General features: G+C 43.7%; 1 protein-coding gene across 1 annotated transcript in view; it reads right to left on the minus strand.

Moving 5' to 3' along the window:
• Window positions 1-3,337, minus strand: part of ATP2C1 (ATPase secretory pathway Ca2+ transporting 1) — a 117,679-nt gene extending 114,342 nt beyond the window's left edge. Inside the window, exon 1 of the mRNA XM_082392649.1 lies at window positions 2,995-3,337. Within this exon, the coding sequence (XP_082248775.1) occupies window positions 2,995-3,102 (108 nt within the window). The 5' untranslated portion in view covers window positions 3,103-3,337. The remainder of the gene's footprint in view (window positions 1-2,994) is intronic.
• Window positions 3,338-13,396: the final 10,059 nt, after the last annotated feature.

Raw genomic sequence — 13,396 nt, forward strand, 5'->3', positions numbered from 1 at the left:
TATAAGAGCCAAAATGAAGAACTAAGTTTCTAAGTTTCAAATTAAATCCAAATACGTATTTAACAACCCAGCACTGAGGTTAGCATTCACTAAGAAACAAAGCAAGAAATCAAACTTCAGTGATCCTGTTTGAACTGGAAAACTCTTCTTAAGCCATTGAAGGGAAACTTTAGAACAGCCTCCAAAACAAAATCTGGTTCTAATCCTTAATTAAAGTATAGCTACTAAACATAACCCCTGACCCCCAAAGACCACTCTCCTCATTTTAAACTATCAGGGCAGGTCTTGAGCCAGAAATACCTGCTACGACTGCAGTGCATGGTTTTTGCCTCATATTATAAACACTTGAGTACAGCTCTTTCTACTAATTAAGACTGTAAGCATCACAGAGGGGTTACACTACACCTGATCCATTTTTACATCTTCATCACCTATAAAAATGCGCCACACACAATATACACACAAAAAACTTGCTTAATCATCAAAGGAATTTCACAAAACAAGATGACAAAGCAGAGCCCTGTTAGCGCAGTATTCAGTCCTAGCTAGGTCAACATTTGTATCCATATTTATATACAAGGACATCAATGGTGACATGATTGCATTTTCAGATAACAAGAATATGGAGAGATAGTAAAAAAAATTATGTGTATTAATTTTGTTGGAAGATGACATTATACTAGTTCAAAGGTCTAATTCCAAAAATATATCTTTATATATAGCTATTGTACGTGCCCTCTGGCCCCCAAGACCACTCTCCTCCTTCTGAGCAGATTTACCATTAAATAGGCAAGACATGCCAGGTCAGGTCTTAGATCTTATTTCTTGTTCAGAAAGAAGTTTTCTATTCAAGAGAGAGCAAGGCACCAGATCATCCCAAGTTCTTGTCTATTAATTAGTCATCCTATACTTTCTGATCCCTCATCTGTGGGACACGTGGAAGAAGAGATTTAAGTTGATGAAGCCATAGCAGGGCAGTATAAGCTCTGTTGCTGTCACTAGATTGTTAAGAGATCAAGCGTGGTAAAATGGGTCCAGTTTAAAGCCAGGCAGACGGGAGTTCAAATTTGCCTTCAGTACTTTCTGGCTGGGTGGCCTTGGGCAAGGCCTCTTACAGTCTCAAAGTCTGCCTTCCCGGTACCTTTGTAATGAGGATCCATCCCATGGGAATGTAAGGATTAAAGACAGCCAGTGCAGGTCCTAAAACTATAGGCATTACTAACCTCCTTTCTAACTTTCCAACAAGCTTCCCAAGGTTAGCCATGATTGACTCTGACCTCATTTCTCTAATTCTGTGAGACGTTATGCTGCAGAGCTGTTAACCGGTTTCAGAAAGGAATTGAATATGTTATTTTTCTGATTTTGTCCATTAGTTGTCAACTGGGGAGGGGACCACCCATTCAGTCCAAGTCAGAGGATCCTGTTAAACTCTAATAGTCTTTGGTATGAATTTTGTGACACTTAAAAAATAAACTTAAAAAAATAAACTGTACAGGCAATATAGTCACATCTCTGAAAATTTATAATACCGAGAAAAGGGGGAAAAAATCACTTAATCCATATTCCACAGTTCCAGCCCCATCATTTTAGCCTCTTCTCCCTCCCTGTTACTCCCTCCCCTCCCCCCATCATGAGGCCTGAAGGAGCCTGTGGATATGGACTTAGCCAGCCTGGCCAATCCAGAACAAGCACCTGGGTCTCTGGCTTTCCACCTCAAAAGCAAGCACGCGCTGAGACTTGGAAACCAGGAGATCTCCTTGTAATCTCGACACCTTGCCTAAGTAAGAGATAATCTGGACCAGCTTAGCTCCCTTAGTGAGCACAGTCTGAATTTCCATCACTTGTAAAATCATTAAAGCACTGAGTAAGAGCAGTTTCCCCTCAAACAGTAATATTAATTCTCATTTTCCAAATTATGCATCAACTTTTTGGGAAACCTCTCATTAGAGGATTTTCTGTCTGCTGACCTTTGCTTTCACATCTTATAAGTGTTTTATTAAGTAGGGCATCTTGTTCAAATACAGGACACTGCTACTGTCTCCCATGAGGTTTTGCAGTTCTAGTTACAAGCATGATACACACGCAATTTATGACTCTTTGGGTCTTCGATGTAGCTACACATTTGTCCTTTACCACTGCCATCCTTTTTCCTAAGTGAACCACCAGATTTAAGTGAATCAGATACAGCTACTTCTTCTTACAATTTGGTACAATTCAGAAAAGCAGTTTTTAGAAATGCTTTTTTCATAGATTGTAAGGGATAGAATGATATAAATCTCAAAACAATGAAATGAATGCATGGTTTTTAAAAAGAAGTGATCAAACATTTTAGCAGGTTTTTTAATATTTAAACTCCCACTTGCTAGTCTACTACTAGAAATTCTAACTTTTGATTGGCTAAAAAGACTAAAATCAGCAGTGCTCCATCCCCTAACTTCCACCAAAAAAAGTGACTAATTACTTCTGAAAGATCTTCACAGCTCATTAGTGATCTGTTTAAGGCTATCACACTTACAGTCTACACAATGTTTTTTTGTTTGGCAAATCCTGGTGATATTAACATAGCCATAAATATATACAAAAAGACAAGTGTATTTCTAGGGCCTGCTATTATTCTTTGTCGAGATATTAATAGTTTAAAAATTTGTATTTGATGCCCGAGAAAATTTTCAAGGAATCCACACAGTTTTACTCTGATAGTTTAGTCCAGCTATTCAGAGGAAAGGAAAGCAAGAGGTTGCTGTTTTGGTTTTTTTTGGCTTGTTTTTTTTTTAACTGAATTTGAGCTTAATCTCAGGATCCAAATGTTCCAAGTTCAAATAAATCCCCCACATGCCTGCTTGCTCCTCTGCCAAATCTGAACAGCTGAAAGCAAGTGCCGACTTGTGCCTACAAACAGGTACACTAGCAGAAAATAAATCACCAAGTGACATAAAGGCAACACCCAGAATCCAACCCCCATTAACCTTAAAGGTAATGTAAACAAAATGGTACCTGTTCTTCGTCTCTTTGGTTTCTCAGCATCGATAAATATTTTCTAATTGCATGGAGGGGATATTTTTTGAAATAAGAGAATCTTGACTGAGGCAACATATTATCCATGGTGAGGAAAGCACGAAGAGCCTTATTTGCCCCTCCCTGTCAGAAACCACATGAAATCTAGAAGCTGCACAATTCCTTAGATGCCTAGAGATTTGCTTGTAGCTTGACCACTTTCCTGCAAACAAAGCAGACCTTCTCCGCGCTGCTTCCTCTTTTGGGTAGAGTTCTTGGTGAAAGCAGACAGCCACGTCCCAATGCCGCCCTAAAAGCATCCAGAAATGCAATGCCCAGAGGGCAGCAGGAGCCAGGAGGAATCCAGGGGCTGGTCCGCCGAATGCAAATTGCTTAGTGGTAGTGATGCGACTGTCCTATTTCTAGCAACAGCATTCTGTTGCAAGCTATGTTAATATTAGGTAGCTGGTGACTTTCCACACCCACAGACTCTCATGAGGTTTAATCTAATTCTTCCGACAGCTTTTCTAGCTCTTAAAGAGGACATGACATGTGTTTTTTTCCTGTTTCCTTCCAGAATTCTTATCAGCATGAGCACACACAGACAACCCTCAGCGGCATCTCAGCTCTAAAGTGTTGAATCATTCAGCCCTGAGAAGCATTGTTTCAGGGGATTTCTAAAAAAATTAACAAATTACTTCACTCTTCATTGTTACCAAGGAGTTCAATGTCAGCACTTAAAACGGTCGGTTTACACTGTCATGCATTATGCAACATGCCCAGTAACCAGATACTTTACGTCAATTGAACAATAGCTGCAAACAGATTCTGTTCTGAGTTAAAAGGCTTCTCTCCAAGAATCCTTATCTCAAAGTCACAGGCTGAATCCAGGAATATTAAATTTCCCCAGGCTTTATTCTGAGTTTAAGGAAGAAAAAATGTTATACGTGTACTTTCTAACTGTTATAAAAAGGATTCATGCTTAAAAAAGAGAACATGATAAGAGGTCTGTGGTCTTAGAGGACATGAAATCATAAAATTTGAAAGTTCAATATTTTCTTAATACTCCATAGAAGTCGCAGGGTTTCTGAACAAAGTCCCCAAGTAGGCTTTGCTATTTTATTACCCTTTTTAACTTTGCAGTAGCTGGTTTATTTGATGAAACATTTGGCCACTTCTGTGAGGGGCTGTCATGTAGAGTCCAGGTGTACATCAGCCAAAAATCATGAGGCCCAGAGATTTTCTTTCAAGTGGAAAAGGGGAGCTGGTCTTTTCCCCTTCAGAGCTAGCACTGCAGGCTTGGGTGTAGGGGGCAAGCAGAGCTTGGGGAACCAATGTTGCAGCCTGTGCCATCCCCCTGGACAGCTTCCCTGACACCCTGGCTGGGCCACTTGCCTTCAGGGAACACACTTGATCAGCTAGCATGGGCTGTGCTGTGAGCAGCCCAGGCCAGCTGTCAGGCTGGCGTCAGCCCACTTGCAAGGTGATCTTCCAGTCTCATCAGGGCCAGGCTGGAAATTCCGAGAAGTACTTTGCATAATGCTGCTGGGGCTGGCTCCTCAGAGGAGGCCCTGCCCTCCTGCCCCCTCTCCAGGCACACAGCCACATGCTGACTGACAGAGGCCCTTGCAGGCTTGCTCCTCCGTAGGCTGAGGACAGCCAGCTCTAATGAGGGTCCCAGAGAAGCACCGTGCTTTCAAGCCACCAGAATGCTAAGGGCATGTGTTGTGCCCTCCCTGCCGGCTCTGGCCCTGGGAAGAGGGGTGGTCCTCAGGGCATTGGGAACAGGCAGAGATCCATTTATACACACGCTCCAGGAAGCCACAAGCTGCCCTTTTGATTCTCTTTTTGAAAATATCTAAAACTTCAGAGCCGACTGTTATCATGGGCAGAGCCACACCCTCACAGCACGGCTGGTGATCAAAGCTTCTTCCCAATGGAGCAGCGCAAAGCAGACCTCATTTCAAATCGTTGTTTCACGGTCACCTTTTCCTGGGTTGAGGAGAGTGATGAAAAGAGATGACAAGGGAGGAAAAAAAAAACCTAAACCAAAAACTCTATCCTGACTAGCATAAAATGCATAAAAAGAAAAACTGGTGAAACAAATGCAACTAAAATTCCCTTCGGGGTTTAGTTGGTAATAAATACAAATCGTATCTAATATTTACTGGGCCTTTGGGCCAGGCACTGTGCTAGATTCCTTACATGTATTATCTCATGTAATCCTATGGCACCCTCTGGGGCAACTGAGGCTCAGAGAGGGTAAACAACTTGCCAAGGTCACACAGCTACAAAGCAGAGAAGGGATTCCAACCAAACAGCCCTACCCCAGAGTCTCGGTTCCTGATCAGTACAATGCACAGCCCCTCAGCCCACATCCAGAAATGGATTCCTGAGGACCCCACTAAGGATTAACCTGAAGAAGGAAAGGTGTGGATATGGCCTGTTAAAAGAAAATACAAATGTTGATGATGGGAATTTACAGACCAAGATGATTAGGTTAGAGGCCAGGTGCATCTTCACGAAAAATCATGCAACTTCCTATCCTGGATTCTCTATAAGTAAGGCTAATACTCATTATTTACCTCTTAAAGATTCCTTTATGAAATGATTCTAGTGATCTTGAAGAGTTTGTATCCATAAACATAGGTTTTCTGCTTCCCAAACTTGGAAAACTGCTGTAATCTCAGTTTCTGTTTGACATAGGTTGCAGTGGTCCATTTCTCTCAATATTTAACACAAACATGATGTGGGATTTTATACACCCGGTTTCTCAGGCGAGTGTCATCATCCCTTTGTTTTCACAGTGTGGCCACCTCTGCACCCCCGCCTGGAGGGGTGCCATGTTGATTGCCACTGTGACTCAGCTGCCTTGGCAAAAGGCAGTCAGCCAGAGCGCTGGTATCTACAGTGTGTGTCTGCAAGGACCAGAAGAGCTCAGTGTAGCTGCCTCAAGCAATAAGAGGTTTATCCTGCCCCCTGCAAAGTACACAGTAAAGAACGGAATGATGACCTGTTATTTGTACAACTCCCTCCCACCCCTTGTCCTCTATTCAATAGAAAAATAACCAGCAGAAACCACAAACCCAGGAAAGCCACTGATGGAGGCTGCGGTCCCACTGGGAAAGGATATTCATGTGTTCTCTTTGATATATAAGAATTACCTGCTTTTTCACAAGTAGCTTAAAATACAGCGAATCTCAATCTCTTCACTTGAAGAGCAATATAAAGAGGCAAAACCAAAGCCAGAAAAAATAGCTGCAAGGGGGTGAAGAGAGAGGTTTTACAGTTTACTCCTTTGCAAATGTGGGAGAAGATGGGATGAAAATGTGGGCTTGTGAAGCTACCTAGCACCATGCGTTGCACGCAGTAGGTATTTCATTAATGCATGCCAATGTATATTTATTAAGGGGGAAAGGCAAAGAGGAAAGAATGGGACCTAAGTGTCAAATTTAGGATGAGAACAAGGAAAGGAAAACAGAAAACTTGTCTCTAAGATACCTTTAAGTTGGCGGAGTTTCCAAATTGCATCAGGACAAAAACTAAAACCCCATTAATCCCCTTCTCTTTTTCTTTCCCAGAGCTGAGAGTTTCCATCAAGAAAATGGTTCCATTCTCCGAGAATTAATCCAGCCCAGATATCAAGTGAAGGGCAGGCAATTAAGATGATGGAGAAGCAGCTAGCCCAGGAAACAGAAACCATTTTTCATTATGAATCTCACTGAGAAATCATTCTCTTCCCACTAGGTCTGTGGAAACTGGCCCAGCCTCCTGATCCCCCAAGGACAGTTTTAAATGAAATCAGGAGAGAGGAGAGGGAGACGTTTACCGCTGATCACGCAGCACCAACATTCTGCTTTTTTGTGCCATTAGAGCACTTGTGCTACTTCCTATGACATTTTCTCAGTGCCCCCACCATGTAGAGGGTAACTATATTTGCATATGGTGCATTTTTACTTTCCCAGAATGCATGTCCAACCCCCCCACCCATGTTACTATTATAACCACTGTTCAACCATCATTGATGTTTCTAGCTGCTCTATGAGCTACACAACTTTTATGCCTTCTGCTTCCCGGTTTCTAGGATTGATTTCTCAGATTTAACAATAACTGGGAATCCCCTGGTGGTCCAGTGGTTAGGACTCCATGCTTTCACTGCTGTGGCCCAGGTTTAATCTCTGGTCGGAGGAACTAAGATCCTGCACGCCACGCGCTCAGCCAAAAAACAAACAAAAAAAAACACCAATAACAGCACCCATGGGACACTTGTCCTCCACCAAAAAAAAAGAAAAAGTTCTTTTCTGCATCGTTTAGGACAAACTTGAACATGCCTCAGAATCACCTGGAGGGCGTGTGAAAGCCCAGATTGCTGGCCCCGCCCTCAGAGTTTCTGAGACGGTAGGTCTGGGGTGAGGAGCAAGAGTTTGCATCTGTAACAACTTCCCTGGTGAAGCTGATACTGCTGGTCTGGGGACCTCACCTTGAGAACCATTGGTTTGGGTGCTGTCAGGTAGGCACAGCTGCAGAGGGATTCTCAGGTGGTTTCAAGGACAAATACCCTGTTTGCTGGAGCACTTTGAGAGCTCCCATCAGATCCACATCTTAAAATGCACTCCCCTGGTGGTGGTGGTTTTCCCTGGACCCATCTCTTTCCTTGTAGCCACTCTTCCACGAGGGATCCCCTGCACATGGCAAGTTCCAAATGGGCCTCCCACCAAGTTCTGTCTCCTCGGTCATATGTTGACTTGATGTCCAGTTTCTCTTAAACTCTCTCTCAGACCCTCTTACCAAGTCACGGGGGGCACTAACAGTATTCTCAGCTCAGAGATCAACTCTCTCTAAGCCCAGGGCCAGAAACCACAGCCAGCTCTACCCAACACTCCCTCCCTCCCTCTTCTGCCTCTGACACCTTGTTCCATTACAGCGGGGGAAGGAGGAATCTCACTTGGATCAGGAGCCCATCCCACCAAGAACCTCCCAAATCTCAGTCTTCCTCAAACCCGCCCCAACTCTGTCTTCAGTGCAACTCTGTTTGGGGATGGATCCTCCACTAACCCTGTCTCCTCTCATCCAGTCTTGAGTTTTCTCTCAGGATTTAACTGAAAACCATTCTTTTGTCAGAAACATAACAAATCCCCAGCAAGCTTACTGTTCCTGGTGGGTTTGGGGCCGGGTCTCTGGGGCCGTGTCACCTTCTCCTCAGGACATGGTTTCCTTCTAGCCTCCCCCTGGCCGCCATGCTTTGCTCCTTCTGAGAGGATGAGCACCAACCCAAGAGAAGAAGAAAGAGGAGAGCAGGGATGGGTCAACCCTGAGGAACTTTCAAATTGGTGGTTTTATACACAATTATAAGTTTATAATTGTGTATAAAGCTAATAATATGGTTTTAGAAATAAGGAAAATACACGTTTTCCTTAAGTAAAATAGTTCTGCTAAGTAGGAGGCTGGAGGGATGGGTGGGTGGGGCAGGATAATGTGTTCCCCTCTAATGCCTGGTGGTTGGAAAATTAAGGATGTAACTGAAAGCAGATGTATGATTGAGGTAGGCCTCCGTTGGCAGGTGATGGCCCTTGGGATAAAGAAGGGGCCTAACCCCGTTTTCCCATTTCTCTGACTCCATTGCCTGGGGAAAAAACTAAGGGGCCAAAGAGCATGGTATCTCAGATGGTACTCAAACTTGTCTTGGGTTCTGGTGGGAAGGCCCAGGCCTGAGGTGTTTGTTTGGGTAACTCACCCAATTTGGTCAGGGGGTCTTCAGGAGGTGGCAGCCTATGTCTTCTAAAAGAAAGATAATGTGCATGCAATTTGGAGTAGAGAAATTGCTTGTCAGTGAGGCATATAAAGTCCTGTTCTTCCACACTATTACCCTTGATTTTTTAAAATATCAATACAAAAGGCAATTACCCTCCACACTGGAAATGATATGTGTCTTTCCTCAGTCGGATCACCAAAGAGCATTAATATTGGTGTAACCCAGACTCTACATAGGGTATAACGGGTGATTATGACCAGAATGTAAATTTGTCTTTATTGCTAAAACCTTAGGTAACAAAGTCGGAGGTATATGGGATTATTTATTTATTTATTTATTTTTGTGAGACTTGTTAAGTGTTTTTTAAAAATTTGCCAATCGTTTGGTCTACAGACCAGCACTGTTGGCATCACCCGGTCCTGTAAGCTTGTTAGGAATGCAGAATCTCAGGATCCACCCTAGATCTCCTGAATCAGAATCTGAATTTTGACAAGATCCCCAGGTGACTCGTATGCATGTGAAAGTCTGAGACCACCACCTAGGAATAAACACAGAACTCCTACGCACGTCCATTGCACCCCACACATAACTTGATTCCACCACTTAACTCTCCAAGATGCCTCTTTCTTGTCTGTAGCCTCTTGGCTGGGAACTTCTTCACTGACCTCCTTCAGGCCAATGACTGTATCTTGTCCATTGTTACAACACAGGGGCTCAATAGGGTTTTGTTTAAAGATGAATGACTGATTGTACATGTAATGTAGCATTTGGGTATGAGCTGCCTTGAGTTTTCCCAGGTCCTGTTGGCCTCTGAATCCAGACTGGTTATGTTAAGAGTAACAGCCCGCTGGCTCATGTCTTCATCTGTTCACGTAGGCCCTCCTGTTGCTGCAAACTGCCACCCGACTATTTCTGGGAGCTTTCGGATGTGTTTCTCATATAGTTTCAGGCAAATCCTGGCCAGCTGCCAGGTAGCATTCACTGTTCCCTGTTCCTGTTCTGGTGCCCCAACCTGTTCACATGTCACTGCTGTTGTCACCTGGTATGTCCCTGTGTACCCACAGTGAGGCCTTGAGGCTCTTGACGTCCAAAGCATCTTCCAGTCTCCTCATTTAACTCACTGCTCTCTGTCCCTGCACATTGCCGGTCAGGAGCTGTCCTTCCAGGGGTGCTCCTATTCATACATTCTTGGAAGGCTCTTCAACTGCAGCTCCCAGGACCCCCTTTCAATCCTCCCCACCCTTCTGTCTTCAGCACAGCTTACAGCCCTTACTGTGGGTTCCTCACCTCACCAACAGCCCTTCTGGGCAGAATTCCCTTTACAGTGACTCCAGACCAATATTCCAACCTCAGATTCCATACCTGTGTCCTGGAATTAAATACCCATGACCTGCCACCAAAGGCGAACCAAGTTATTTGCTAGATATAGTCTTCAGCTTGATGCCATGGACCACCTCCCTTTTTCTCAGGTGCAAGTCATGTCAATATCTCCAAGTGCTTCCATGAAAGTTTAAAGTGAGGGCCACACTGACCCTTTCTCCCATGCTGAGGTGTAGACCCATTAGCACTATAAGGGTCTCTGCAAAGTAATACATCTCACAGAATAATTTCTCTGCTTTTCCACTTGCTTGACTTTTTCTCAATTGACAAAGACTTGAGTCCTTGACCAAACTTGAGTCAGCTCCTTTGAGTTTTCACTTTAACTATGTCCCAACCTTGCCTGCTTAGTCCAGTTTTGGCAGAAGTCCTGCTGGGTCAGTTTAGATTAAATCTTTCGTCCTTGATATCTTATCACCATGGCTTGTCTTCAGCAAGAATCCTGTGGAGTTGGTCTAGTAAGACTCCCCTAGCCTTGATCTTTCCTCTTAGTAATTTTCCATCCATTGACCCCCAACCCTGCTCCTTGGCTGTTGTTGGGCTGCACCCCACAGGCCTACAAGCCTTGTAATTGCCCAGCCTCCAGACTGAAGAAACAGCTCAGAGACAGTGACAGAGACATCAACAGTTTATTGGATAGGGGATCTTACAGGTTTGAAACAAAAGGTCCTGGAGTGATGTCCCACCGTCTATGGCAGATGGGAGGCAAGACATGACAGCAATCTTTGCTCATGTGGGAGAAGGAGGCTACCATTTGTAGGGGCAATTGATGTCAGGTTGACTCATCAGTTACCAGGGAAACAAGAGGCTGGGGCAGGGGGCATGCATGTAGGCAGTTACTGATTAATAAGCCCTATAATTAAGAGGATTGGATAGTCATGTGAGTGAAGCAGGGACTGGTCAAGCAGGGCATGTACAGAGAGCAAGAGAACAGCCATCTTCAGTGGCCTTACCATACAGCGATCAATCTCCACTTGTCCTTGGTATTTTCGGAGTTCAGCACAATCTCTCTCCCCCACTGCCAGACCTCCCTTGAAGTAGTCCCTCTTGAATAAAGTCTCCTTTACCATCTTTAACAAGTGTCATGAATAATTTTTTCTTTAACACAATATGGGTAAGAGGCTCAAGAGGGCTGTAAAACATGTTTAGGTTAGTGCCTTTGAACCTTCTTATATGATTCTAGTACAGTGCTTCTCAGTCTTTCTTGTGCCTATACATCACCTGGTAGGTCTGGCGTGGACACAAGGTTCTAGACTTCTGACAAGTTCCAGGGCAATGCTCATGTTCCGTGCACTCCACTCTGATTAGCAAGAGTCCAGCACCTCTTTTGGAATGCAAAATCAACAGTATCACAGAGCTCCCGTGGAAACTTCAATTTTAATGTCTTGTCACATGAGTGTCCCCCGTAATGTTCATCACAATTTGCTATTTTTCTATTCACTTGTTTCTTCTATTGTCTCCTCCCCTGGAATGTAAGCTCCATGAGGACAGGAAACACACCCACATATCACTCATCATTTTATTCCTAACACCCAGAGCAAACAGCAACAGAATTGGAAGCCAGAGCACAGGAGAACAAGTGGCACCTGACTCAGCAGAACAGAGGAGCTGAGGCCTAAGGCAGCAGCACAGAAAGCTAAGAAATCCAATGTGTCCTGCAGAATTCCCCAGAGGCTCAGGAATTGGCAGAGCAAGTAACTCTGGAAGTGGGGGCGAACACAGGAAGGTCAGTTAAAAAGCTTTAAGAAGCATTTGGACCAGATCCCTCCCGACTCCATTAAGGAAGGGACTAAAATGTCCTTGCAGAAGATTGGTGATTATCTTCTCTCTTGTTCATTTGGTCTTTTAGGTTTGTGCCCCTCCTCCTTTTTTTTAAATACATTGACTCTTATTTGAGAGGACACAGAAGCGAAGATGAATCCTCCCCGTGTGCAGCTGCCTCCTTTTTCATTCTTTAGGTCTCAGCTTAAATAACACCTCCTTGGAGAGCGTTTCCATAGAATATCTAAAATAGGTTCTGTCTAGAATAGGTTCCCCCTGACTTTTTTTTCTCGCTAGCTGAGTCCTTTCTTGTGTAACTGGTTCATTGAACACAGGGAACTCATAGGGTGACATAAAAAGAAGCATTATTTTAGACGCTTACTGTCCCTTTAAATGGTGTGTGTGTGTGTGTGTGTGTGTGTGTGTGTGTGTGTGTGTCCCTCACCTTCCTCTATATAGGAGTAAACTTTTGGGCACTCCCCATGACTTTTTTAGTTGCTCAAAGGAACTGGAAAATCCTACAGTAACTTTAATTCATGAGCACAGTTTCAATTTGATACTGCCTAGTCTCAGAAAAAAGTTTTTAACCTGATTTACCTGTAAGTCTTCTCCCTTCCCTCCAGCTGAGACCTGCTAAGCTCTGACCACTTGCAATAGAAGAACAAGGAGTGGTCCTCCTGCTCTCTTTCCCAGACTAGCATTTCTCCTCATCCCCTAGCTTGCTAACGGAGATTTCTGGATCTGCAGTGCAAAGGCAGGGGGTAGGAAGAGAAGTAATAAGCCTGGAAAGTTCTCTCTTGCCTGTGCTGCTGTGAGATGTCCTCATTCTCTCTGGGCGACGTGGTTGCTTAGAACTTTATCTTCCCCTGATGGTTCTCCATTCATCAAAGCCCTTAGCACCTGGCTCAAGTTATCCTCTCCACCTCAGGCCTGCCACCATCCTCTAATGCATGTCAAACCTGTCAGTATTTTGGCTTTTGGGTTTTCTAACTTGCTTAATAAGACTTCCCTAGCCCTGAAGTTGTAAAAGTATTTCTATATATTTTCTAATGTGTTTTATTTTTTTTTACATTTAGATACTTAATACCATTTAAATTTTATTTTTGTACATTTGTCCCTTGGTATCCATGGGGGATTGGCTCCAGGATCCCTCCCAGATACCAAAATTTGTAGATGCCCAAGCCCCTTATATACAATGGTGTAGTATAGTCAGCCCTCTGTGTCCACGCACTCCACACCTGCATATTCAACCAACCGTGGATTGAAAACATTTGGGAAAAAAAATTCTGGAAAGTTTGAAAAAGCAAAAATTGAATTTGACATGCACTGGCAACTATCTGCATAGCATTTATATTGTATTAGGAATTATAAGTAATCTAGAGATGATTTAAAGTATATGGGAGGGTATACATAGGTTATATGCAAATACTATGCCATATTATATAAAGGACTTGAGCATCTGCAGATTTTGGTATCTGCAGGGTCCTGGAAAATATCCCCTGTGGATCCTGA

Source organism: Balaenoptera borealis, assembly GCF_965194805.1.
Source record: "Balaenoptera borealis genome assembly, chromosome: 5".
NCBI lineage: Eukaryota > Metazoa > Chordata > Mammalia > Artiodactyla > Balaenopteridae > Balaenoptera > Balaenoptera borealis.